At 32.8% G+C, this 25361-nt stretch overlaps 3 protein-coding genes and 2 non-coding genes across 6 annotated transcripts; 1 reads left to right on the forward strand and 4 right to left on the reverse strand.

Annotated features, from left to right (window-relative positions):
* Positions 1–1189: 1189 nt before the first annotated feature.
* LOC116402272 lies at positions 1190–1276 on the reverse strand. Its single transcript, XR_004214786.1, has one exon. It is a non-coding gene; the product is annotated as a small nucleolar RNA snoR8a (small nucleolar RNA).
* A 2052-nt stretch (positions 1277–3328) lies between these two features.
* LOC101212317 (kinesin-like protein KIN-7N) lies at positions 3329–8304 on the reverse strand. Its single transcript, XM_011651252.2, has 17 exons — positions 8092–8304; positions 7899–7988; positions 7677–7795; positions 7471–7584; positions 7295–7376; positions 7138–7205; positions 6993–7061; positions 6743–6885; positions 6566–6668; positions 6343–6423; positions 6015–6083; positions 5890–5949; positions 5598–5756; positions 5161–5454; positions 4825–4917; positions 4219–4377; positions 3329–4113 (listed from the first exon to the last, which is right to left on the reverse strand). Exons 1-17 carry the CDS (start codon positions 8234–8236, stop codon positions 3481–3483), a joined length of 2481 nt encoding a protein of 826 aa, XP_011649554.1. The 5' UTR covers positions 8237–8304; the 3' UTR covers positions 3329–3480.
* Positions 8305–14046: 5742 nt separating this feature from the next.
* On the reverse strand, positions 14047–14761 carry LOC101223044 (basic leucine zipper 4). The gene has a single exon (XM_004142983.3). The coding sequence runs from the start codon at positions 14690–14692 to the stop codon at positions 14231–14233; it is 462 nt and encodes a 153-aa protein (XP_004143031.3). The 5' UTR covers positions 14693–14761; the 3' UTR covers positions 14047–14230.
* A 2308-nt stretch (positions 14762–17069) lies between these two features.
* LOC101212073 (uncharacterized protein KIAA0930 homolog) lies at positions 17070–24510 on the reverse strand. 2 transcript variants are annotated; one of them, XM_011651253.2, is made up of 13 exons: positions 24306–24510; positions 23711–23900; positions 23536–23610; positions 23040–23146; positions 22371–22431; positions 22019–22078; positions 21852–21926; positions 21445–21597; positions 20745–20799; positions 20260–20382; positions 19506–19732; positions 18022–18090; positions 17070–17150 (listed from the first exon to the last, which is right to left on the reverse strand). In XM_011651253.2, exons 1-12 carry the CDS (start codon positions 24335–24337, stop codon positions 18067–18069), a joined length of 1182 nt encoding a protein of 393 aa, XP_011649555.1. In that variant the 5' UTR covers positions 24338–24510; the 3' UTR covers positions 17070–17150; positions 18022–18066. The 2 variants fall into 2 exon arrangements, with proteins under 2 accessions (XP_011649555.1, XP_011649556.1); XM_011651254.2 differs by lacking the exon at positions 17070–17150 and adding an exon at positions 17228–17441.
* Positions 24511–24613: 103 nt separating this feature from the next.
* On the forward strand, positions 24614–24685 carry TRNAD-GUC. The gene has a single exon. It is a non-coding gene; the product is annotated as a tRNA-Asp (tRNA).
* The last annotated feature ends 676 nt before the right edge of the window (positions 24686–25361 follow it).

Consider the following 25361-nt stretch of genomic DNA (forward strand, 5'->3'; position numbering starts at 1 on the left):
GGTCTGCCAATGAGTTCAAAAGGCCCAACATTCACTGATCATAGATAGTGTTGAAGAAATTTTCGATTTCAATCCCACGTACATTTGCAACTGCCAAATTTCCATTAAAACAATCTGGTTTCGAAATTAGACTATTATTGACGCAATGTCAACCTTCAAGTTTTAGAAGTGTTACTATTTTATAATGTTGTATCAACAAAATGCCAATAGGTTAATTTGTTTCTTTCTTTTGGATGTTATTAAACGTTGCTTCCTTCTTTGCCCGTTCAGCTGTGATTTTAATTATACATTCAATATTATTTTTTTTCAAAATTACTAGCATTCTAAAATCAATCTCACAGTTTACTTATACAAACTTGATCTTTCTACAATCAAAAGGTGCAAAATTTCAAATATGTGAAGCGTTTGGACAACATTTAAGAGGTCAATTTTCAAATTCTTGATTCTATTGTTAATTTAATTCTAATTAGTAATCAACAAACAATGTTGTTAATCTTGACAATTTGCTACTACACCCAATTTGGATAGTTTTCTACCAAATTTCGTATTGGAAATTTTGGAACAAATAATTTGGAGCGTTTGATAGAATATTAAATATCATGATTCCAAGCTCTTTGATTTGTTATACATCGTATATATCATTTCCTAGTTTTCCTATAGTATACCAATTGACTATGTTTCCAAAGCAAAATTTGGGACAACACTTCTGAGGGTTCATCCTTTAGATATTACATTACAAAAAAATATTCTCAAAATCACTCTTAATTCGAACCACATCATGAGAAAAAAAATTCTTTGTAAGATAACAGAGCAGAATCAACAATATAGAAAAAATTTGGTGGTGTGCGTAACCCCAACCTAAGGAGCATTCATACTAACAAGCTAGGGCTTTAAACACCTCCGTTGTATCTTTGTTGGAGCTAAAAATATACACGATGCAGTTACATGAACATGCTGTGCAATCTAAATATTTTAACTCCGTTACAATCAAATAATCATCTATCCAGCAATGATCATTCAAGAGACTGTCTTCCAATAGTTCTTCGCAGATCCAAAACATGCATAAACTGAGACATCGACCTAGTTATACTAACAAGAATCGAATGAATACAGATAAATATCTTACGACAAAAGATCAAAGGAAAAGTTCAAAAATTGAAGAAAACAAGTAGAGATTAAGAAAAGGCATGGTGCTCATATTCTATGGGTGTAAGGTGTCTGTCATGCCATGGCAATAGCATTCAGAACGAGGAATTTTTATAATCATCGCAACCGAGCCTTATCATAACTATAGAATAATATATCAAACAAAGTTCACCAAAAGATTTGACATGCTTTCACACACTCGAAATAAGAAAGAATCAGAAGAAGATTATGAATCAAAACAAAACAAGAATTCGATCGTATATGAATCTAGAAAACAAAAGGAGCACGACAAGAAGGAATCATCTAAACATAACGGAGCAAGAAGCAGATGAAGATGGCTTAGGGCAGTACCAATTCGATGAACCAATCTGAAACAAGGGCGCAATTTATATAGCGAGAAGAAGGTCTCAGGAAACCCTAACTTTTGGGCGAACAATATCATCAAATACTGATCCGAAGCCCTAGCCGCACCGAAGGCCAATATTGGGCTTTATTTACAACATTGGGCCGGATTCTAATTTCAATATTGGGCTTTATTAACAAAATTATACCGGCCTCTATATTCAAATATTGGGCTTTATTTGCAAAATTTAGCCGGCCTCTATTTTCCAATATTGGGCTTTATTTACAAAATTCGGTCGGCCTCTATTTTCAATTATTGGGCTTTACTTACAAAATTCGGCCGGCCTCTATTTTCATATATTAGGCTTTATTTACAAAATTGGTACGATCTCTATTTTTTCCGCTCTATCAAATAAATTGCAAATTCGTCCGAACAATATCTTCAACTATTCTGTTATGAAGTGCTAGCCGCACCGAAGGCCAATATTGAGCTTTATTTACAAAATTGGGCCGGCTTATATTTTCAAATATTGGGCTTTATTTACAAAATTGGGCCGGCTTCAATTTTCCAATATTGGGCTTTATTTACAAAATTGGGTCCGCCTCTATTTTCCAACATTGGGCTTTGTTTAGAAAGATTGGGCCGGCCTCTATTTTTCAATATTGGGCTTTATTTACAAAATTGGTCCGACCTCTATTTTTCCGCTCTATCCAATAAGTTACAAATTCGGCCGAACAATATCTTCAAATATTCTGTTCCGAAGCCCTAGCCGCACCGAAGGCCAATATTGGGCTTTATTTACATTGGGCCGGATTCTATTTTCAATATTGGGCTTTATTTACAAAATTGGACCGGCCTCTATATTCAAATATTGGGCTTTATTTACAAAATTTAGCTGGCCTCTATTTTCCAATATTGGGCTTTATTTACAAATTTGGGTCGGTCGCTATTTTCCAATATTGGGCTTTATTTACGAAATTGGGCCGGCCGCTATTTTCCAATATTGGGCTTTATGTACAAAATTCGGCCGGCCTCTATTTTTCAATATTAGGCTTTGTTTACAAAATTGGTCCGACCTCTATTTTTTTCGCTCTATCAAATAAATTGCAAATTCGGCTGAACAATATTCTGAAAAATTGGGCTGGCTTCTAGTTTCGAAAGCTTTAGGGAAAATTGCAAATGTTTAAAAAAAATTAAAAATATAACAAAACGATGGTTGATAGACTTGTATGGCTGATAGACTTCATATGGTAATATCAGTTATAGACCAATATTTACAACATGGTCTATCAGTGATAGACTTATATCATTGATAGAATTTGACAATTTTTTTTTAAATTGTGCTATATATTTAATTAATTTGAATTTAATTGCTAAATTTCCAACTACCCAAGCTTTATTTACAAACTTGGGCCGGTCCGCTCTATGAAATAAATTGCAAATTTGTTATACACTTAGTCTCTATTTTATAATTAGAATTTTAGCCCCAATGGTTAAATTTCTTAGAATCTGATATATTTAAAATTGACAAACCAATTTAATTATAAGGTTTTAAAATGTCAAAATGTTGTTGATGATAGAAATATATCAACTATGTAGAGTAAGAATTCCAAACTTTACCATACTAGACTTTTAGTGATCAAGTTGACGTTCTTGATTAATGTTCAAATTTCATGTTTCATGGCTACCGACACTTATTTTCTTGTTTTGTATTTGTGAAGTATTTCAACAATCCAATAGACTTTTACAGTAATTAGCATACAATTTTTCGTTGAGATTAGAAGTAGCGTCTTCAAGCAATGGTTGTGGTTGTGCTAGCTAATATGTCAACTGTGACCATTGAGATCAATACAAATATATATTTCATTCATAATCCAAGGAGGTGAATGATCAGTTCAATTCGTTTGGAGTTTCTTGTACCGGAGACATTATACAACACACGATAAACAAACATCCACAAATTCAATAATTAAAAAGCAATGAGCAAATTTTCAACCCCCAAGAGATTTGGGAACAGGAACAACAACCCAATTATTAGTCCTCAACTCCTCAGTTTTGGACATTATCTCACTGTTGAATGACATGAATGACTTGTGTCGAGAGGCAAATGCTGCACTAAATCGCTTAATTCCTTCTCCTAAATCTCTTCGTCTCTGGACTTCACTGTTCAGTTCCTTTAATGCACTTTCTTTCAGATCTTTCTCCATCTCTAGCTTTTGAATACATTCTGACACCATTTTACGTAAAGAATCTCTTTCATCTTTCATAAGTTTCAACTCTCTTTCTAAGTTGTCATTTTGTTGCTTGGATAGTTCCAAACGTTGGTTGTTGGAATCTAGCTCTTTCTCAAGGCCGTGGCATCTTTCCTTAACATCATCAAGTTCAATACTCAAACTTTCCTTCAAAAAGTCATCTTCAGCACACCCCTTTGATGTTTCTGATAACACAAGGGATTCCATTATGTTGTTTATGCTCCCACGAAGTACGTCATATTGTTCTTGAATAAGTGAATCATTGATGGCGGTAGATAGATGAGCCTCCAGAGTAGTAAAAAGACACGTTCCAATTTCACTGGTGCTTGATAGAATTTTTTTTGTTGAGGGGTTCTCGTCATCTTTGGCACTCTAGCAAGAGAATAATAAAATTTTAAAAAGGGTGTTCTTTCACAGATTATCTTAAAAATTGCTAAGCAATGTAAAGATGTTTTAAATATAAGAATGTAATTCTACCTGGAGAGAAGATCGGATTTCCATGTAAACTTCTTTGCACATTGCCAAAGAATTGGAAAACTTTTCCTGAAGTTCCTCGATTACTCGTTGTTTTTGTTTAATCTCTGATATCTCTGCCATTACTTTCTTGTTCACAAGAATTTGCTCCTCATGCTTTTCCTGTAATTTTCAACAATGGCGCAGAAAAGTTAGCAACGAAAGAGCATGAGGAATGATTGAAACATGAATGAGGGCCAAGTTTAACTAGAATTAAGCTTCTTTAATAAGAGGCATAACCCATTTCATTGAAATCTATCACCAAAAACGGAAAGATGATGGAAAGATGATAGAGACGTGATGTCTCTCATTGCTAATTAAGTTTGAGATGGAACCTTATCTTGAAGTTAAACTTAAACATTAGTTTTATTAAGTTTTATATTTCAGTTATTGTGAATCTTAAACTTAAGCATTGGGCTTCAGCTAAATGATGTCTGACTTGTTTGAAGTATGAATACAACATCCTACATTATCTACTAAGAATGTTGAAAACTTCGTTTATCCAAACCTCGTTTAATCTACAATCACGGAAAAAAAAAAAAAAGGAAAGAAAGACAAGTTAAAATCAACCTGAAGTTTATTTTTCTCCATGATGGCATGCTCTAGTTGTCTCTCAAGATTTTGAATTTCTTGTTTATGATTCTCATTGGTGAGACCCTGACCCTGTAATTCAACCATAATTGCATCAGATTACAATCAATAAAACCAATCAAGCGAAAATCATGTGATATAAGTATTAGCATATGTCATAAACAAGAGTAATGCCTAAATTTCAAGTCATAATTTTAATGTAAGACAAACTTCAGAAAGAAAAAGTTTAAGGAACTTTCATAATTATAGACGAGCAGACATAATGCCTCAGCAAAGTGGCATATAGAAACCTTCGTTACATGAAAAAGCACTTACAGGAGTTATTTCATTGAATGGAAACGATTGCACTTTTCTTGCAGGAGTCGTTTGAAGTGAATCAAGGTCCGCTACAAAACCTTTATTCAATTTCAACCAAGCATCTTCATCTGCAACATTACTGAAAGCATCTGGAAGAGGACTAAACTCAGGAGGGATAGAGTAATCAGATCGCTTGGCAACAAAGGCATTAGGAGGTGCCTTGAAACAAGGTGTTACAAATCCATCTTCGTGGCTTTTATTACAACTACCACCAAAATCTTCCCTTTGAGTGTTTTTCACAGAATCTTGTTCCTGCAAAATTGCAACAAAGTTTGGAATTGATGTTCAGTTTCAATTGGAGCATGCACGATTGTCCGTAAAGCTACCCCAAACAACAATAATGGCATTCTATAGTCATCCATGTCAAAATGTAACAGATAATTTTATTTTCATACTCGACTTTGATTGGAGCTTTGTAGAGACTCCGAAAGATTGACAAGATTATTGAGACTTTCTATTTTCATCTGCTGCTCCCTGATACGTTGATCGCGTTCTTTATGTGAGTTCCTTTCCTCTTGAAGTTCCATTTGCAACTTCTCACGCTCAAGTTCAAACTGGATTATTGGAAATCAGCATTTTATTATTAAAGAAAGCAAATCCTAGAATGTACGATTGGAGATATACATGTACTAAGAAGAAGAAGAATAATAAAGAAAGACAGAGAAGAGAAAAGAAAAGAAAACCTGCCTTCAATAAATCGTTCCTTAATTTCAAAACCTCCTGCTCAAGTACTTCCGCATGTGATCCCTACACAATAATTAACTGTCAACTACTCGAAATCTATTGATCAAGTGAGACAAATACGAGCGAACCTGAAGTTTTTTACGCAGTTCCTCTATCTCTTGATTTTGACGCTTCAATAACGCTGCATCTGTCAAAATCTGGGACAATAGTAAGGAGAATTAGTTGCAACATACAAATGATAGACAAAGGATACTACATTGAAAAACAATTAACAATTAACAATTGCATTTGGTAAAAAAATTAGTGACGTAGTTTTGATCACAAGAATAACGTAAGTTCAAACCAAACCAACGTCACAACTTCAGAGTGGTCAGATACTGGGAATACAAAAAATGCACTAAAGTTTATGTCTCTTGATGAATAAAAGAATAGAGTAGGCTATTTCCAGAAGAACACCTCATTCACTTGAACACAATTGGTGATCCGCTTCGCTCTGCTAGCAAACTGAAGAGTTCCTTTTGTTTCCTCTATATGTACCTAAAAGCACATATCAAATTTGAAGAAAAGGAGGATAAGTTTAAGTTATATGAATCTAAGTTGACCGTGGAACGGTACGTTCTAAATTCTACACACCGTTATGCACTAAATAAGAAAACTAAAAGAAAAATCCATTGCATACCTCTTCTGGAGCTATGGTGCATATTATTGAAGTTTTAGCATTGCCACCCAGAGCTGGTTGAAGTATGCGCGTTAGCTTACTGTCTCGATAGGGAATGTGCCCTCTGTCCCAAAAGAGTAAAACATTATTTACTGTCACTTCACGAAAGAAAAAGAGCTTTCCAGGAGAAGAAACTACCTCTGCCTAACCCCCTCGCTTAACTTATTAATAACATTCCCAAGAATCATTAAACTCTTATTGATATGCTTCCCTTCTTTCAAACGTGTTCCTTCAGCCCCAGTCTTAGCAATACGCTCAGACCCCGCTAGGTCTACCAAATTCTATTTCCCATAACACAAGCAAACTCAAACGATCAGAGAACATGAATTATTATCTTTGACTAAATCATAAGTTAATGCCATGTGGTAGATTTGTGCAGGGTACGAACCAATACAGAAACGCGTATTGAATCCGCACTCAAATTTTCACCAATTTCCTTCCCCTTGCTTTCAATTACCTGCATATGTTGAACTCGCATAAATAAAGATATTAGTTATAGGAGCTCCCTATCCAAATACTTAACATACACCTACCATTCTGAATATCGTGTGTGACCTACTGCTCCTCGCATTCATATTTGTTTCACCAAAGTGTTTGTTTACTGCAGGAGAAGTGTATGTCTTAGTGTTTCAGGTTCAAGAAACAAATAAACTTATCCCAAATATAGTTTATATATGGTTTGTTCTATACCTTCACCCTGCTTGATGAGCTTTAATACTTGATCAACATTACTGACAATTTCCTCCTTGAGACCGGCAACAAATATCCCGCGCTAAAGAGAGAGCTCTGTTAGTTCTGTTAGTTCTGTTTTCATATACCTTGAAAAATAATACAAAAAAATCCAAGGGAATGAATGGCATAACAACCTCCAAGCTCTCATGAATTGGCAATTTATTGTTCTCAACGGCAAATAGATCATTGATTTCCTCGTTATAAATTTCCATGTAAGAAACTCTAATCAGAAATTCTCGATCTGACGTCTGATAACACAACAGAAAAATATGGCGTAAAAAGTTTTATCTTGCAACTTCAAGGATTTCATATTGACTTCAAGACTCAAACAAGCTTTTACCGCGTGAATTTTTTCGAACACGTCTTTCACTGCTCTGTGAATAACTCCGGCGTCGGTTTCAGAACCATTCATGGTGAAAGTTTTTCCACTGCTGGTCTGTCCATAAGCGAAAGCAGTTCCTACAATATCTCAATTATGAGCTACGTCGTCAAAAATCCAATAAACAATAATGCATTTGAATGGTTCCATATGAAGCATTGAAGAAAGAAGAGAGAACCATACCATTAAAACCTTCAACTGCAGCATGGATGATATCCCGAACAACGAGTTCATAAACACTGCCGTTGGTACAACTTTCATCCAACACATGATCTAGAGTGAAAAAAAAAGAGTAAAACACAAGAAGAAATGAGGTAATTATGAGTGGGAATTTGTTCCATTCGAGGAAAACATGAACAAGTGGATAGAAAAGTACCAAAAGCATATGAATTGCCGGAGATTGGTGTGCCGTGAGGTCTGTGAAGCGAAATTCGATTGTGGTCAATCTTCCAATACATTCCATGGAGTGAATCTTGAGACACAGATGGTCTCAATCGAACAGCAACGCATATTTTCTCCATATTCGAGCTCTCTGTGTGTCAATGAACTCTCTTTCCCTCTCTGATCTAGGGCTGATCTGAGCGGGATTTGTGTTTCAAACGGCTTTCTAATTTCAAAATGTTTTGTTTACAGAAATACCCTCCTCGCTTGTCATAATATTACGCTCTATACCATCCCGTTTCTCTTTGGGCCCAAATTGCAAGGAAAATTGTTTTTGGGCTAAATCTAAGCCCAAATTTTGATGGGTAGAGTCAGATTGAAAGTAGTTTTAAATTTGAAAAATATAGACTCATTTCGTTTGGAAACTAAATTGTTATTTATTAATGTTGAATATTTTCGATCTTTTGTTTATCATTTGTTTAACTTTTAAAAGTAGTGCAAATAGACAAATAATATACTAATTAATGGTGAAAGAGATTTGTTGTATATATTGTTTATTTACTTATTTTACTTTTTAAAAAAATCATGTCAAATGCAAAGTTATCTCTATTATTGTCTTACATTCGTAAAAGTAAAAGAAGAATGGACACATATAATTAAGTATTATTAGGAGATTACAAATTGTGTTGATGGTGATAGTATGATCCTATCCATGCACCTGCCACCGTTTGTTTGGACGTGCGTGCCACACATCGCTCAGTAATACAGTCGCATTTCTCTCTACTAATACAAATAGTTCTAAATGAGTTTTTTTATCGTTTCTATCGTCAGAAGTAAGTCTGGCCAACCAGTAAAGTTTAGTTTAATTGAAAACTATAAAAAATAATGAATTTTTAATAACAGTATTTGAAACACTAAATCTATACCATGGAGTTTTTATTGTATTACATTTAGAAACAATTATTAGTGTCCACCTTTCAAAGATTAAAACGTGGGATTGATGATTCATTTTCCGCTATCTAAGTATAAATAAATCCCCACTTAATAATTATCCTACAAGAGAGAGAATCTAATCAATAAAAAATGAAAATGTAACAAAAAAAAACAGTGATTTGATATCTAAAAGAATGTGAAATAAATACTGATTTGATATCTAAAAGAGAGGGTGAAAGAAGGGACGTTTTTTTTTTTCAACTTTTAATACATCATGAAACCAAGAACATGACATATATTACCCATATAACTACTTCCCCATCTATCAAATAATTGCTCTTTCAATTTTCAATCCATCCACTAAACCTATTATATTTAAACTTTAAGCATGTATTTAAATTTATATCAATATGTTCATTTTTTAAAATAAAAATTACATTAACGTGTTGTTTTTTTTTATTGATATTTCATATTTTTACAAATAACTAAGTGATTGAAATAATTAAATTTTAACCCAACTAAAATAGGTCAAATAGACATCTTTCAAATTTTTTATTTTTAGATATTTTTTTAGAAGTATCAATTGATATCAAACATTTTATTGATTCCTTTCCTTGGCACTCTTATTGAAATATCAATCTATTTATTGACATCGATATTTTTAATATTGTATTTAAATATTTTAATTAAAAAAATAATATTATTTAAATATCACGTTATTTGGTTTTTCAACTTCAAAATCAAGTTTGATTAAAGAATCTAATCCGTAATATATAAACTTTTAGAATAAATGATAAAATAAAAAGTCATATATTTTAGCATTTTAAATAAAAACTTGTAATTACTTTTTACATTAATTGATGTTTCAAAATTAGGTTTATGTGAAGTATGAATTTTGAAGTGACTGCAACATTAATTTTATCACAATTTTCATCAAAAGCCATATAAGGTTCTATTCTAAATCTAATCATCGATAAAATATGCACATTTTTATTAAAAAGAAAAACAAAGTTCAAGAGTATTAATTGTAGTTTAAACTAATGTCTGAACTTAAAAATATTTAATTAAAGAAAACCCTATTTAAGATAATATAATATCAATAAAATCTATTTAAGAATTAAAAAAAAATACAAACACCACCAATAAAATACTCAGCATATGATAATCAATTGTGACTTTAAGATATTTAATATTTCATAATCTATCATAAAACTTACAAAAATACAAAACACTATCAATAAGATCACAACTTCCTTAAAAAAGAAAACATATATACAATGCATTTCAACCTCAAAGAAGAGAGTAAGTAGTTGCAACGACTTTGATACATTCTATCTAACAAAAATAAAGTAATCAAAATTAAAACAATATTTAATAAAGTGATTCAATTAAGCTTTAATCAAATTTCAAACAAATCACAAAAAAGAAAAAGAAAAAGAAAAAAGGCAACCAATCAGCGGGTGATACGTAGACCACTACGTGGCACGAATTGTGAGGTTAGGTTCCTTCGGTCAACTACGCACACGTGGCTGAGCTCTTCCCAGCCTTCTTTTTTATCCGGTCTTTTTGGCTTTTGATTTACCGGTTCAATACCTCCCAATCTGGACCCTCCACGTGGACTTTGATAAAAAAGGATTGGTAGGCGGCAGCCCCCCCTCTCTCTTTGAATTATGGAGATTACTTTCTCATAACTTCTTTTCTTAACTTTAATTAATTAAATTAGCTTTTCCTTTTTTAGTGTGATTGATCGATTAAAAAGGTTACCAATTATAAAAATTATATATATTTATATATGTATGAATAAATAAATCAATGTGACAATTCTTGCAAATCTACTATATGTTGTGCTTTGTGCACATGTATTGTTCAAAGGGTAATGTATCAATTTCAATGACAACATATAGATTGAGAAAAAAAGGAAGAGGAAGATTTTGTAATCTTGATTTTACATCTTTTTGTTTTTGTTTTTTTTTTTTAAAAAAAATAAAACAATCATTTCAATCTAGATTTGTTGCATCATGAATGTGCAAAAGTTTTTGTGGATTATTAATTTGTTTGATTGAATTCATTATAAGTTATAGTTAATATTTTATTTAAAAAGATGTTGTTTATGTAAAAAATAAAATATAATAACATATGTGGAGTTTGTTTAGTATATATATATTATTTTTATTGAATTCGTTGTAAGAGGACAAGTAAATATTCAAATTTGGTATAAAGATATGCACACGTGAATTATAATCTCTTATAAAAGAATGTATATACCAATCCCTTCTTTAATATTTAAAGTCATAGTTCCTTTCATTTTTTTTCTTCTAATAAAAGTAAATTAGGATAGGAAAAAAATAGAATTTTCTTTATCCTAAATGATTTTGATTTGATTTGTTCCTAATTACTTTTTTGTTTCTAATTACTAATTTAAAAGATTGTGTGTTTGTGCTAATATAATACCATTGTAAATAGGTACGAGACTATATATTGACGACGTGTCCACTATGTTATCTTAAAAAATTCAAGTAAAAAAGATGAAGAAAAAGTACAAAATTTCTTTGGTTATATATATATATATATAAAAAGTCTCAATTGATAATAAAATTATTGCATATATGTATGTATAAAAAAGGGAAACAAAAAGGGAAAGTTTTATTTAATATGACCACACCAATTCCTTTGCTCCTCAACTCACAAGTGGAAGAACCATTCCCTTCACCGAAAGAGAGACCAAGTTCTTTCACTTCAAATTGTTCTTATTTTTATTTTCATTTTCATTTTATTTTTCTATGTATATATTATGATTTATGTATATTAAAAACATAGCTAGTTAGATGGAAAATTATTTTTGTAAGACCCACATTATGTCACACTTGAGTGTTCACTTGGAATCATATAAATATATACCCTACACACAAATTATTTGAGTTATCGAACTAAAAAAAAAAGTGTTCAATTTTGTATTGTTTGTATTGATTCTAATAAGCTATCAATTAATTTACTATTTAATATTCTTAAATTGAGGTTGGATTTTAAAATATTGTTTTTTATGATATGAATTAGAGTATGAGAATTTGAAGATTATTATTCAACATGGAATCAAATGAATAAATGCGTACCTATAAATTATATTTTAATTAAGTTATGTTTGATTATTGTTTTGGCTCTGAAATTAATTATGCGTTGGTTGTTAGAACATAATTAAATAAGTGCCCAAGTAGGAAAGCTAAAATAACATATAAACTTTTAAATAAACAAATAGAATTATAATTATAATGTTACTTAATTAGGATTACGAGAAGGTGTTGAAATAATATAATTCAATATCTTAATTCTCTGACATGTATTTTCTTAGGGCCATTTTCACGTCCTCCTTTATTTTAATCATACTTTTTTTTTAATTAATTGTCTCAAACATAAATACAAGTTAACGTATATTAAACAGTACAACTCTTTTAAAACTAATAAGTTCAAATAGGAAGGGAAGAATATTAAAATGGGTATAGTAAACATTTGAAACAAACTAGGAAGGGACTGACACACCAAAGAAACAAGTTGGTAATTGTCTAATTGGAAAATAAGGGTTCAGTTGATTGATGTCAGATAGTTTTTTGTTTAACATAAAAAGGGTCTTTTGGTTATTATTTTATGATTGTTGTTTAAAAAGAGAAAAAGAGAAAAAGAGAAAGGAAAGAAGAAGTGGTCAAAATAGAATTATATTGAGATGATACATTATGGAGGGAGGGGGGGGCATGGGTTTCAGTGATACTCAGTCATGTGCACGCATCGCCCAAAAGATACCTCTCCTCCTCCCCCTTCCCCTTCTCCTTCCCCCACACACCATGCATTACTATATTTTTAAATCCCTAAACCCTTTTTTCCTTTCACTTTTCATAATATCGTTCTATTAAACTATTGTGATATTGTGATCATTTTTTGAAAAAATATATAACCTTCTCTTCCCTCACTAACGTGCTTCTATGTTGATGTTTCAATTGGGTGAAAACATCCCTAATTTAAAAATAATTTTAATAATATAACACATAGTGCATTATTATGGATTGTATTTGAAACAACTCTTATTTAAATTGATAACTAAACAATTTATAGGGTTTAGTAAAAAAAAAATATATTTACGCTGCACGCAAAAAAAGCTAATGAAAAATAAAAACGATTGTCACAGATAATAAATATTTTGTTGACTTTACTATTTCTTTTATACCTCTTGATAAGTTAAATTATTATTATTATTATTATTGTTTTGTTTTGTTGCTGTCAAAATGTCATTTTTCAAGTTAGGAAGAAATTAGGGATTAAGAAAAAAAAAGTAGTGAAAAACAGAATTTAAAATATGCTTCAAATAACACATTCAATGTTATCGATTAAACCATTCACTCACTAAATACTTTTACTTTAATCACTTCAAATTTTTAACGTTAAAAATGGGTTTGCAGCCGATATGCTTTCTTTTCTTTTAAAAAGAGTATGCCACATCAACCTTTAGCCTCTTAGTTATTCCCCCATCTAATAATCTACGCATAACAAAGTTGTTGAATATTTCTTTTTTAGGAAAAGTTGTTGAAAAATTAAGTTGTGCAATTTATTAACTATATTTCCAATTTTTTCTTGGGTGGAACTCTATACCTGCTGTTGATATAAGTATTTTGATTAAGTTAATTTTATATATCTAGATTCTTACAAATTAGAAAACAACAGGCCAATTACTTTATTTAACTTATACTAGCTAATAGCTATAGCAACAACAAAAAGTTTAAACCTCAAATATACGTAAAAAGTTTAAACCTCAAATATGTGTTCTACGAAGAATTGGTTCGAATTACAACTTCTCTTCAATCAAACAAAAAAGTTGATACATAAATCATGTCATGAATTATGACTGAACTATTGAATAATGCAGAGTCACCACGTCTAAAAAAACATTGATATTTACCAATTACTCTCTCATTTAAATTTTCTAAAACAATTTAATTACTTCTAAATCTTTTTAAGTACTTTTGTGACTTTATTGAAAGAGAGGGAAGAACCAAAAAGAACTCGATATTTTTTCACTTCCAATGCTTATGATACATACAGGAGAGTGTACTAACTTTTTTTTCTTCTTTTTCAATTATTAAAACTCAGTGCTATGCAGATATTTATATATATTTTTTCCTTTTCTGTTTTTACTTTTACGTAAACTTCTTTGAAGGCTATTGCATGACGGCCAAGATCCGGCAAAGATCCGAAAGCCTGGCCCGAAGACCCATAGACTCCATCCACAACCAATCGTTTTCTCTCATAACCATATGACGGCTGTTCAGAACCCGCCCTAGCCGCTCCTTCAATTCCCGGTTCTGCATCATCAACCGGTTCACCTCACTAGTTAGATCTTCCAAATGTCTCTTCTTCCTCCACCGCGATCTCCGGGCCGACTCCCGGTTTGATATCATCCGCCGCAGCTTCCTCTCATCATCATTGGTTGAACAATTAGTTACTGAGGTTCGCATCGAGCCCTGTGAATCGGAACCTGGACTTGGGGGGCCATCGTTATTGGCTAGAAAGAGTGACAAGAGCTCTTCGATTTCGGAGGCAGTGAACTCATGATTATTCTGATGATCAGGTACCTCACACTGAAACCCAACTCCATTTTCACCCATATTCAGCATTGCCATGTCAAAATGAAAATTAAAACTGAGAGAGAGAGAGAGAGAGAGAGATTGAGAGAGCAAAGGGGATGAAGGAAGAGGAAGTGTTGGGTATTTATGGAAAAATATTGGAGAGACACATGGGACCCAATAAGACATAAAACCTTGGAGGAGTGAGGTAAACAAACTTTTATTGTAAAATAGCACGTGATTTGTTTCATGAAGAAAAAAATGTATGTTAATTTGTGAGGCCTTTTGAATTTATTTATTATTATTATTTCTGAAGAAAATAAAAAATTATCATAATATTTTGTTCCATGAGAGTTGATTTTATGTAAGAATAGTATTTAATTCCCAACCCTGTCTTATATATATACAAATTAACCATCTTATATGGACACGGAGATTAAAATGGTCTTGGAAACAAAATTAGAAAAAGCTGCTTTTGAAGAACATCTGGCAGCAACAGAAAGATATATAGCTAATGCTCTACTACTATTCAAATCTAGCCATGCCATTAGCACTTAAAAGTCAAGCAAAGCAAAGACCCACACAATAAAAGAGATAGTAATGTGGCAAAATATGAATTTGGTCCTTGCTATACATTAGTAGTAGTAGTAGTTGTCTGATAAGAAAATAAGAGAAAAAGAGAACAAAAAATTCTGTCTTTTATGGGAGTTGTGCAGCGGTGGCAAGGTGCTGGACCAGAAATGTTGCTTTTAACTTTTGGATTAGTAAAAGAGAAAGTAAAGGGGGGGAATATGAGATTGTGGTTTAGCTTAATCATGAAGAGTCAAGCAAATAACGACACGATGGAATGGAGATGTCATGAAGTTATAAAGCTTAAAAAGCTTTTTTAAGAGGGGTATGGTTATGGTATGGTATTGTAATGGTTGAGCCCATGACTTTGGCAACAAAGTGTAAACCAACCTATGAACAGTTGGATGAGAATGAATAAAATATTTAGCCTACAAAAGGAAAGACATAAACCAAAGCTATCAGCATGGTTTTGGGAAAACTAGGAAAAGTTGTTCTAGTTTGTCATTTTTTTTCTTTCCTTATATTTTCACCCCTCCCTCTCATTACCCAATAGTCAAAATTTTGTCTCGAGGAATTACAGTCACATCTGAAGGACAGTAACCTACTTATTGGGTCATTACAATCTGTATTTTGCCTATAAAGGGTGGGAGGTAACTATGGAGAATGCATGCAACACATTAACTTTTTTTTCTTCAATAATTTTGTTTGTTTCGAATCAAGTACTGTGATAAAACAAGTGAATAGACCAATTATTCAAACTTAGATTGGAGTATTGTGCAGAAAGAAAAAGAGGACCAATTATTCAAACTTAGATTGGAGTATTGCGTAGAAAGAAAAAGAGTTAACACGTCAAAGCTAGATTTGACTCTAGTCAATGGTATTAATATGACTTCTATCTTTAGAAGTTGAATATACAGACCAAATTGAATAAAGAGTGTTTGAACTGAATTTGAGTTTGAGTTTGATTAATGTGTTATATTACGCAAGTCAATAAACTTTGAAGTTGAAATCAATATGTGACAACTTAAACATAGTCTAACTTACTAGAAATACTATCAACTTAGAGATCAAAGGATAAAATTTTCAAACCAACACAATGAATCGAAAAAAGGAAAAAAAAAATTGAACTCACATAATTTGTGTTCGTTTTGTGAATCTATAAGTTGTAGAAGTTAGGTTGTATAAACGTACCATAAAAGAATTTTAGTAAGTTATTTTGTTGAGTTGATATATATAATCTAAAAGATAGATAGGTTCATAAACTTAATTAGGTAACACTTTAGAAATTTCTTTCGCTTGAGAGACAAAGGCATCGCATACGAAACACCGGCGATTTTATAGCCCTAGAAGAAGGTTAGAAGTTAGAACACATATAATATATGTAACCCATGAGAGAGGTAGATATCTACAAAAAAGCTTGTTAATTTAATCCCATTTATTCAATCGATGAGGGCAGCTTTTATTTAAACTCCAAACCTTGAAAAGCACCGTCGGGTGTTTCACCGGATCCGGAGTCTCGCCCATAGTTCAAAACATGGCATGCACAATTATCAAATCTCAAGCAGAGAAGGATTCCATTACATAAATTTACACCAAATTCTCTACCATTGTCTTACTTAATTAACAATTAGTTTTTAGCCTTTAGCATATAAGCGAGGGGGGAAAAGGTTCAGAATTTAGGGGGGGGGGGGGGGGGGGGGGGGGTCCAGGTTTACCGATAATGGAGACTAACATGCAAATTCTGAACCTTTTCCCCCTAAATTGACCTTTTTATTACCTGTAAGCAGTGAAAAGAAAATTTAACATGCCATTAGAACCTAGAAGCCAGTGTTTTACACTGCATTCTTACCTAAATGACTTAGAAATAACCTTGCCGCCAGGAATTTGAGATGTCGTCAGTTGCCTCCTTTGCAAGTAGCTTTTTTTTGTAAACCCAACTGTAACACTGCCAAAATTTGCTTTACTTTTAACGCGTATCTCAATGCAAGATACAATTTTGTTATTCCACAAATATTTCCAATCTAGATGCGACAGAAAAGTGGGTAATATACTAAATAAAGTGCTGTTCATACTTGGAATCTATGAAAAGATTTTTTGAGCTAAGATTGCTCGTCTTAGAGGCTCAAGTCAAGAACAATAAAGTTAGGACCTTCAAGGATACGACAACCCAAGTCTCCTCCGTGCTGGTTACAATCTCTAAAAAACTTGTTAACTAAGCATATTGATCTTCCTCACACTGTAGCCATAAAGATTAGAAAGGTATGAAAATGGACTCAAGTTCCAAGAAGGGAAAGAGAGTGATTAAATTTTAAAAGTAGTTGAGGGTTCAGAGCCGGAAAGCAAGAGCGTGTTAAGTTTGTAAAAATCTAACAATTAAATATAATAATAAAGGAAATAAAAGTCATTTTACATACAAGATCATATACTTGTCCAGCCCCCTAGTGGAAAAGAAATAAATACAAATTACAGAATAAGCTCTACCGGAGAAGCAATACGAAGTGCTTTCCATCCATACGTTGAACTTCAAATTTGGGCATAAGAAGAACAACCCAAATGAAGAAGACAGGTTGGTCTAAATTACCCATCGTGAATTGGAATCTCTCACATCCTATTACTAGAAGAGAAAAGAAATTGCCCCTGATGCTAAGTAGGTGATTATGAGTTAAACTCCAGATCTCTTCAACAAGATTCCTCTATATTACCAGACACAAAACTATGCAAATAACAAAAACAAACTCAAAGACAATTAAACTTTACACATAGGTCTTTCGTGTTGTGAGCATACAAGGAGTACCTCCTTCCTCAAACTTTGGTACCTTCAAGGATGAGTTCCACTTCTGTTTGTGTCTCAGTGATGGAAATCATAAGTTCACCGGCGGACTTCCCTGGTTGATGATTCTAAAAGTCAGTGATCATTATTCTGAAAACAGTGAATTCCAGAACCAAAACAACCAAAAAGAAACAAAAAGATAAATTGCAGCCACCTATATATGACATGCCAATGTGGGTATTTTTTCACATACTAAAACTCAAGATGGATACTTTCGGCCAAAAACTAAGATTTATTTTGATAAAGAAATTGTTTATTTAGGCTTTATTCCCAATTATGCTGTTCCTCAACTTATTCCCTTCCATTTTTTCTGCCTAATTTGTGTCGAACACACTAATAACTTATTATAAGGTATTTTTCATGGTATCAACGATCTTAAATTGTAAATAATTAAGAGGAAAAGTAAGTTTCTTATTTCAAAAGAATGAAAACTGCCAAAATATTGTTGTTTTTATTACTTTTTGAAGGAAAAAAGAATATCCTTCTCAGAGAAATACATTTTTGTTTCTTTAATAATCATTAGAGTTAAAGAGGGAAAAGAGAGGAGAATATAAAAGAAAGAAGAAAAATATATAATATCAGACCAATTCTATAGAATCAAATACCGATATGAATCTTATTTCTGACATCCACAAACCACCTCCCAGGTTCAAAACCTCTCTCTTATTACGAAATAAATTTCCGTTTGATATTCTATAAAAAAAATAGTAATAAAAGAACAGGAAAAAAGAAGAAAAATGAGAAATAAGAGTTGAGAAAGAAAAACTATATATTACAAGACCAATCCTAAAAAGTAAATACCAGTCTCATTCCCAATTCTGGCATCCATAAACCACCTCCCAAGATCAAAACCTCTCTTATTACCAAATATATTTTTGTTTATTATTTTAAAAAGAGGGGGAAAAAGGAAAGTGAACAAAGACTAGAAAGAAGAAGCCTAAATATTACCAGAAAAATTCTAAAAAACCAATGCCCATCTCAATCTCAATTCTGACATCCACAAACCACCTCCCAAGATCAAAACCTTATAATGAGAAAACCATCGCTTCATGTCCCAACCACACTAATTTCAATGTTCTCACTTTATCCCAAGAGTGAAAGCTACGTAGAGATGCTCATTATGTGAGGAAAGAAAATTTCGGTGCATGGCCCTATCCTGAAGGGTGTGGCTCAATTGGCAGTCCTGATCATGCCAGGAGACAGAATTTTGATGGTGGTGTGGTTAGTCGACTGACAAACATGCAACATCCTAGAATCAGCTTGACCATACTACCAAAGAAATATGAAATGGTGCTGCATCTTTTGCCCTAAAGAAATTTGAGCAAGTCTACAACATGAAGTCATGTGAAAAACGTAGGAAAGCTCCATAACCATACAGCTTACAGCATGAAAACATATCGCTGGCAATAATTGGATAAATATGGTGAAGTATGCGTAATGCAGAGTTACAATGGTCAACAATTATCCAACCTTGAACAAAAGATCGTGTGCGATGTACTCCCAGGGCAATGAAATAGACATCAGGCAACACTTGAGAGGTATCATCTCGTCATCAGAACTACTGCTACTAGCAGCTGCATAAGCTTGTCTTGCAGCAACAGTTGCTACAGATGCTGCTCTTCTAACAATGGTGCCAATCCCAAATCCTGTCTTTGAAACCACAGGTGAAAAGGGCCCAGAGTCCTGCAGGCTTTGATCTGGTATTATGATACAAACTCATATAAGACAACAAATTTGTCCACTTGACCAAAATTAACACCAAACTAATTAGGCAAACAAAATTAGCTGTCACCCATATGAAAAGAGAATGGCACAGTATATCATTCACCCAATTATAACTTAAAACTACAATAAATTTTCAGATATCCAGATGGTTGTTCTGACTCCATTTATGTCAAAATTGATACTACGAATGTTATGCCACCATAGTAGAAAATTTAGAACTTGCCAGTAAGATAGCTTCCTACAAAGACAACTTTTGGGGGATCATCATTTGGTTCAAAACAAGATTTTTGATAAATCTCAGAGAAGAACAAAAAAGTTCATAAAATCATAATGGTATCTGTTCTTTCTAGTGGAGAACGACCAAAAAAATTTATCTTGTGTGTAGGTGCCACAAGATAACCTTTATAATTGCTATAGGGAAGGGAAAAAAATGTGTCACTACTCAAGTAGAAGAATATATAAGCCTTAAAGTAGAAAAAGAGATTATTTCCTTAGTTACCTGCAACACCAGAAACAGCAACTTCAACTTCCCCACGTCCTCCAGGACCCTTCATGTAAATTTTGTCTGTTTTGCCAGAAGCATGACCAAGAGAGAGCAGGCTGCCAAATCTAGACTTGCCAGCTGTTATCAGTGAAAGAGTAGAAAGACAGAGTGAGAAGCTTAATCTCTTACCACCGTCCATCGAAGTGGTTGAATAAAAGAGTTCCGCCTAGACTGTATAAAGAAACTTCAAATTTGATTCACAAATATTAAAGAAAAGGGAATTAAGTGGAAGAATAGTTGAACCTCTAGAACTAGCCAAAAGGTTTTTCCTATTCAAATTAAAGGACATACAAGATATAACATCCACGTAAAGTTCAGGCAAAACAGTAGCAAGATATTCATTACTTATGTTATTCATCCTTATATCACTGAAAGAATGGGAAACTCAGTATGATAAATTAAATACCACATTGAAGGAAAAAAGATATAGAAATACATACCATCGTATGCATCTCGAACCATTTGGTAGCTGACAAATCCAGAAAAAAGAGTAATCTGCAGTATTTAGAATCATATGAATTGTTTGGAGGGTCGTTGTCTCTAACATGAATACTAATTGTCCAATAATTGTGATAAGGTCTCATGGTTCACGTGTTCACAAAGTTCAAAGCTTTATAGATCATTGAAAAGGGAAAAAAATATATCATTGAATTTTGGGGGAAATTAAATTTGGAATATTTAACGAGGAGAAATCCATTTTCTGGAAGATGGTTACTAATTATAATTATTCCCCATCATCCATACAGTACAAACAGTGTAGATTCTAGCAGCTCCTTGAGAAAAAAAAAAGCTGAAATAAAAATATGAAAAGCTCTACAATCAATTAAAACAAAAACATCGATAATGTTATCCTAATTATAAGAGTTGAAAAGTTACCAAAAATGGGAAGCTGATTAAATTTCTTAAAGGGAGAAGGAAGGCCATACTTGTATTAGTCCTATCAATCAATCCTACAGATACAATCCTTTGTGGCTTAATCATATGATTCTTGGTTTGAAATACAATTTACCTAATGGCTTAGCTCAAGCAAACATAAACCAGTATGAAGTAGAGAAACATTAATACAATTGCATTAGCGTGACAGTTTTATTTACAATAAATTATAGTAGTTAGACCACTGGAAAGAGAAGCAATCCAAACCTTGGAATTCTTTGTATTTTGAGAATCAGAATCCAGACTAGAGGCCACAAAATTACTAGAATTGCAATTTTCTGCATTGTCCTTTGCGGGAAAAGCTGCACCATCATGTGCATTGAGAAGTACACAATAGCAATGGTCAGTCTCTGTCAAGACCTGAGTAATAAGAACACTGAAAGTTTAACAAACCCAATTGACCTTAATTGTATCAATAATATGACTGCTTCAATGATTCAGTGTGTGTTTACATTAAAGGAAACAAATTCAGAAATATATATACACACACAATACGCACAAAAAATCATCACAGGAAAGCTTATTCATAGATCATGAAAGCTTCACTTCAACAAGCATTCCTTGCATATGTATTTTATAAAAAAAATTCACATGAGATCGATTAAGAACATTACCACTGCATCAAAAGTGGAGTCAAAGTCATCAACTGCAAAACAGATATCTGGATATGCAGGCGTTGTCTCAACTTCCTGAACATAATTTATGATGAAGTAATAAAGTCAAATTGACATTGATGGTAGAATATGATAGAGAAAATCTTTCAGAACAGCAACTTATTTACCTTTTTAGAATCCAAATGAAAATTGACACGGCTAGGAGAGGCGTAAACAGTCTTAACAACCTTCAAAGAGCCCCGAATGAAACAGAAAAATTAAGTAATGATGAAAATAAAAAATTTCAAAGAGCAAGACTGGCATGAAACCACATTGGAATGACCAAAAATTCAAATTAACTCTTGCAGCAGCAACCTTTGGATTTCATCAAAGGATCATTACACTTGTTAAAAAGAAAAGGTGAAGAGTAAGTACTACATGTCACCAGTACATAATCCCAGAATATTTATTATTATACCAACTTCAACAGTAGATAAAATATATGATCCTACAACTAAATAAGAGTGCACATGAAGATACCTTATATATAGGAGACAATGATGTCGTATGTCCTGCTTGATGATTTCGAAGAACCAGATGACTGAAGAAGGAATAAAACAAGAAAATGGAACAATAAAGAGAAAGCAAATCAATACTGATGAAGGTTCATGAGAGAAAAAGGAAATAAACCCCAGTGACTATATAATACAGCAATTAGCATTTAACTAAATAGATTTTACTTTGTGTTGGCCATTACCCACGAAGGATATTAAAAGATAATGTTACACTCTAAAAAGGCGGACTATATAAAGTTTGCAGAAGAAAATAAGTAAAAACATGAAACCGTTAGTCATTGCAAGAAATGCATGCCATCTCAAAAATTTATTCCAAACCAAAACTATTTGCTCCCATTTTTATAAGATTATATAACATATAAAGATGACACTAGTGTAAGTCACAAAAGCATTTGACTAGGTAACAGAAAAAAGGTCAAATGCTGCAGAGAATTTCACTTGTCAGTTCATAATTAAAAAAATATAAGAACTATGCACCGGTAGCATCCTGCCAGAACACATGATTAGCATGGTAATCAAAATAATATGCCCACAATCATACGATTCAAACCTCATGACAAATGCAGGCTATGTGTTCAAGGGAACGAGAGTGGTCCATTAAGAAAATAAAGAGTGCATTTAGAAAGTCTAATACCTGCAAATTGCCACAGTCACAGTAAATGAAGTGTGAGCAATCAAGTTCAAATAAAAGGAGCGCCTCCAATCCACATCTACTGAAGCGTCTCCAACCAAATTGTCCAACTAAAAAACATAAAAAAACCGCTTATTATTTTGATAGCTTTGAGATATCATACCACAAATTACTATATTCTACTTTTGTATAAACACAGGCAGGTTAATTCCTGAAGACCTGCTGAGTCTGATTTGTAGCTAGTATAGACAACACCTTTTACAATAGACATACATATAGCTCGAACAAGAACAGCTAAGGAAAACAAACATTCATTCTATTGTCAGAGTACAACACTAGGTATGAGGTTTAGTTGGTACAAATAACAGTACACATACAATATTTACCCGGCAAAGGTGCCCTAACATCAATCACTACTTGCAAATGAGACAACATTGCCATAGCTAAATAAAATCATTGTGTGTATAAATTATCACTGCCCAGAATGGAAGTTATGTACCTTAGATGCCCACCTGCGAACAAAATATGGCGAGGTGCCCCCATTATCATCATCACTGCCATATCCTTGAGATTTCTTTCAAATCATAAGCAGAAAGTGAATTAGAACTTTGATACCACCCTAAGTGAATTAAATAAAAGCATTGCAACCATGGAAGGCAATAGCAAAATTGTACCACTTTTCTAACAAAAAATACGAGATCGTCGTCTTGTCGCCCCCTTGATTCCTTACCACGAATAAAATACAAATCCATAACATCGTGCCAAAAACGAGGATCCCTTTCTACATCGGAAACATCTTGCTCGTCTACCACAGTTTGTCCTATTAAGTTGGAGTGCTTCTTAACCATGTTCAATAATTCATATCTACAAAAAAAAAAAAAAAAAAAAGTAAATCTCATTGATCTTGTATACTTGTGTTTTACTTCAACATCAAGCAAAGGTTAAGCACTAATAGATGAAGCGAGCTAGTTCAAGTAGTCGAAACAAAACGATTCTCAATCTATCTAATGACAATAACTTGTGCATCTATTTATCGATCACGATTTATTACAATATCAAGCAGAATATAAGTAATCGCTGCAAATGCAAATGTAAATGTATGAAAATTAAGATGATCAGCGAGTTCCTTGACAAGAAACAACTGAATGCAGCAGGATTTAATGATAGGGAACAAGAATTTGAAGCGAAGAAACTGAATATAACAGTGAAGCAACAACAAATTGAGGCCATAAGTCCATAGTCAAAGAGAAGGTAAGGAACGAGCCGTACCTGCAAGGAGTTTCTCCTCCATCTCCGAGCATTTCTTCCGGGAGCTTCTACTTTCTAAAGATGAAGATCAAGAAATAATGAATAAAGTAGAGAGAAACAGTTTTGTGTAATCAAGCTGGAGTCGTGAATTCTGAGTTCTAAGAGAAGTAAAACGGGGAAGAAAGATGAATTTAGTGACCAGGTGGCGCGATTTCTATTCTGGGAAATGCGGTGCATTGGAATCAGATTAAACGACAAAAAATTCATCATCATTTCAAGAAACTTTCTTCAAACTTTTTCATTTTAGATATTTAACATCTGTCAGCAAAGTCGTTGTAGTATAGTGGTAAGTATTCCCGCCTGTCACGCGGGTGACCCGGGTTCGATCCCCGGCAACGGCGATTTTTTTTATTTATGTTTTTAAGTATAAAGAATAAAAATTAGTTTTAACTCATTAAACGTGAGGTCGTTGTAATATAGTGGTGAGTATTCCAGCCTGTTGACCCGGGTTCGATCCCCAGCAGTGGCGCGAAACTTTTTGGTGGAAAAGTTCTTTTATATCAATTAATATTATTATTTAAATAATTGTGATGAATGGATAGACTTTAAAAGGTACCATTTTGGTGACTTTTTTGTTTTTCTTTCTATGTTCAACTTAGATTTGACTCTTACATTCCGTGGATGAAAACCTTTTTAAAAATTGTAATAGATTTAATTAAAGGTGTGTTTGCAAAAAAAACAAATGAAAATATGACTCGTATCACTAAATTTTTTAAATTACAAAAGTAGCAAATTTAAAAATTGATAATTCTTTGATAGCCCTCTAATATTTGTATGACTTGACAACCGTTTGATATGACTACTTTTTTATCATATTTGTCATATTCGCAATATACATAAAATATGTGCATATGTTTATCTTTTTCTAAATACTTTTGTCTGTAAGATACAAATTTTTATTATTTTAAAAACTAAAAGAGAAAGGGTGCCAACAAACGGGACTAAGAGTTTAATGAATTTAAATTAAAAATTTCCTTCCATATCCGTCAAACAAAATCTAAAAGAAGGTTATTTATA

The sequence above is a fragment of the Cucumis sativus genome, chromosome 2, assembly GCF_000004075.3.
Source record: "Cucumis sativus cultivar 9930 chromosome 2, Cucumber_9930_V3, whole genome shotgun sequence".
NCBI classification, from domain to species: Eukaryota; Viridiplantae; Streptophyta; class Magnoliopsida; order Cucurbitales; family Cucurbitaceae; genus Cucumis; species Cucumis sativus.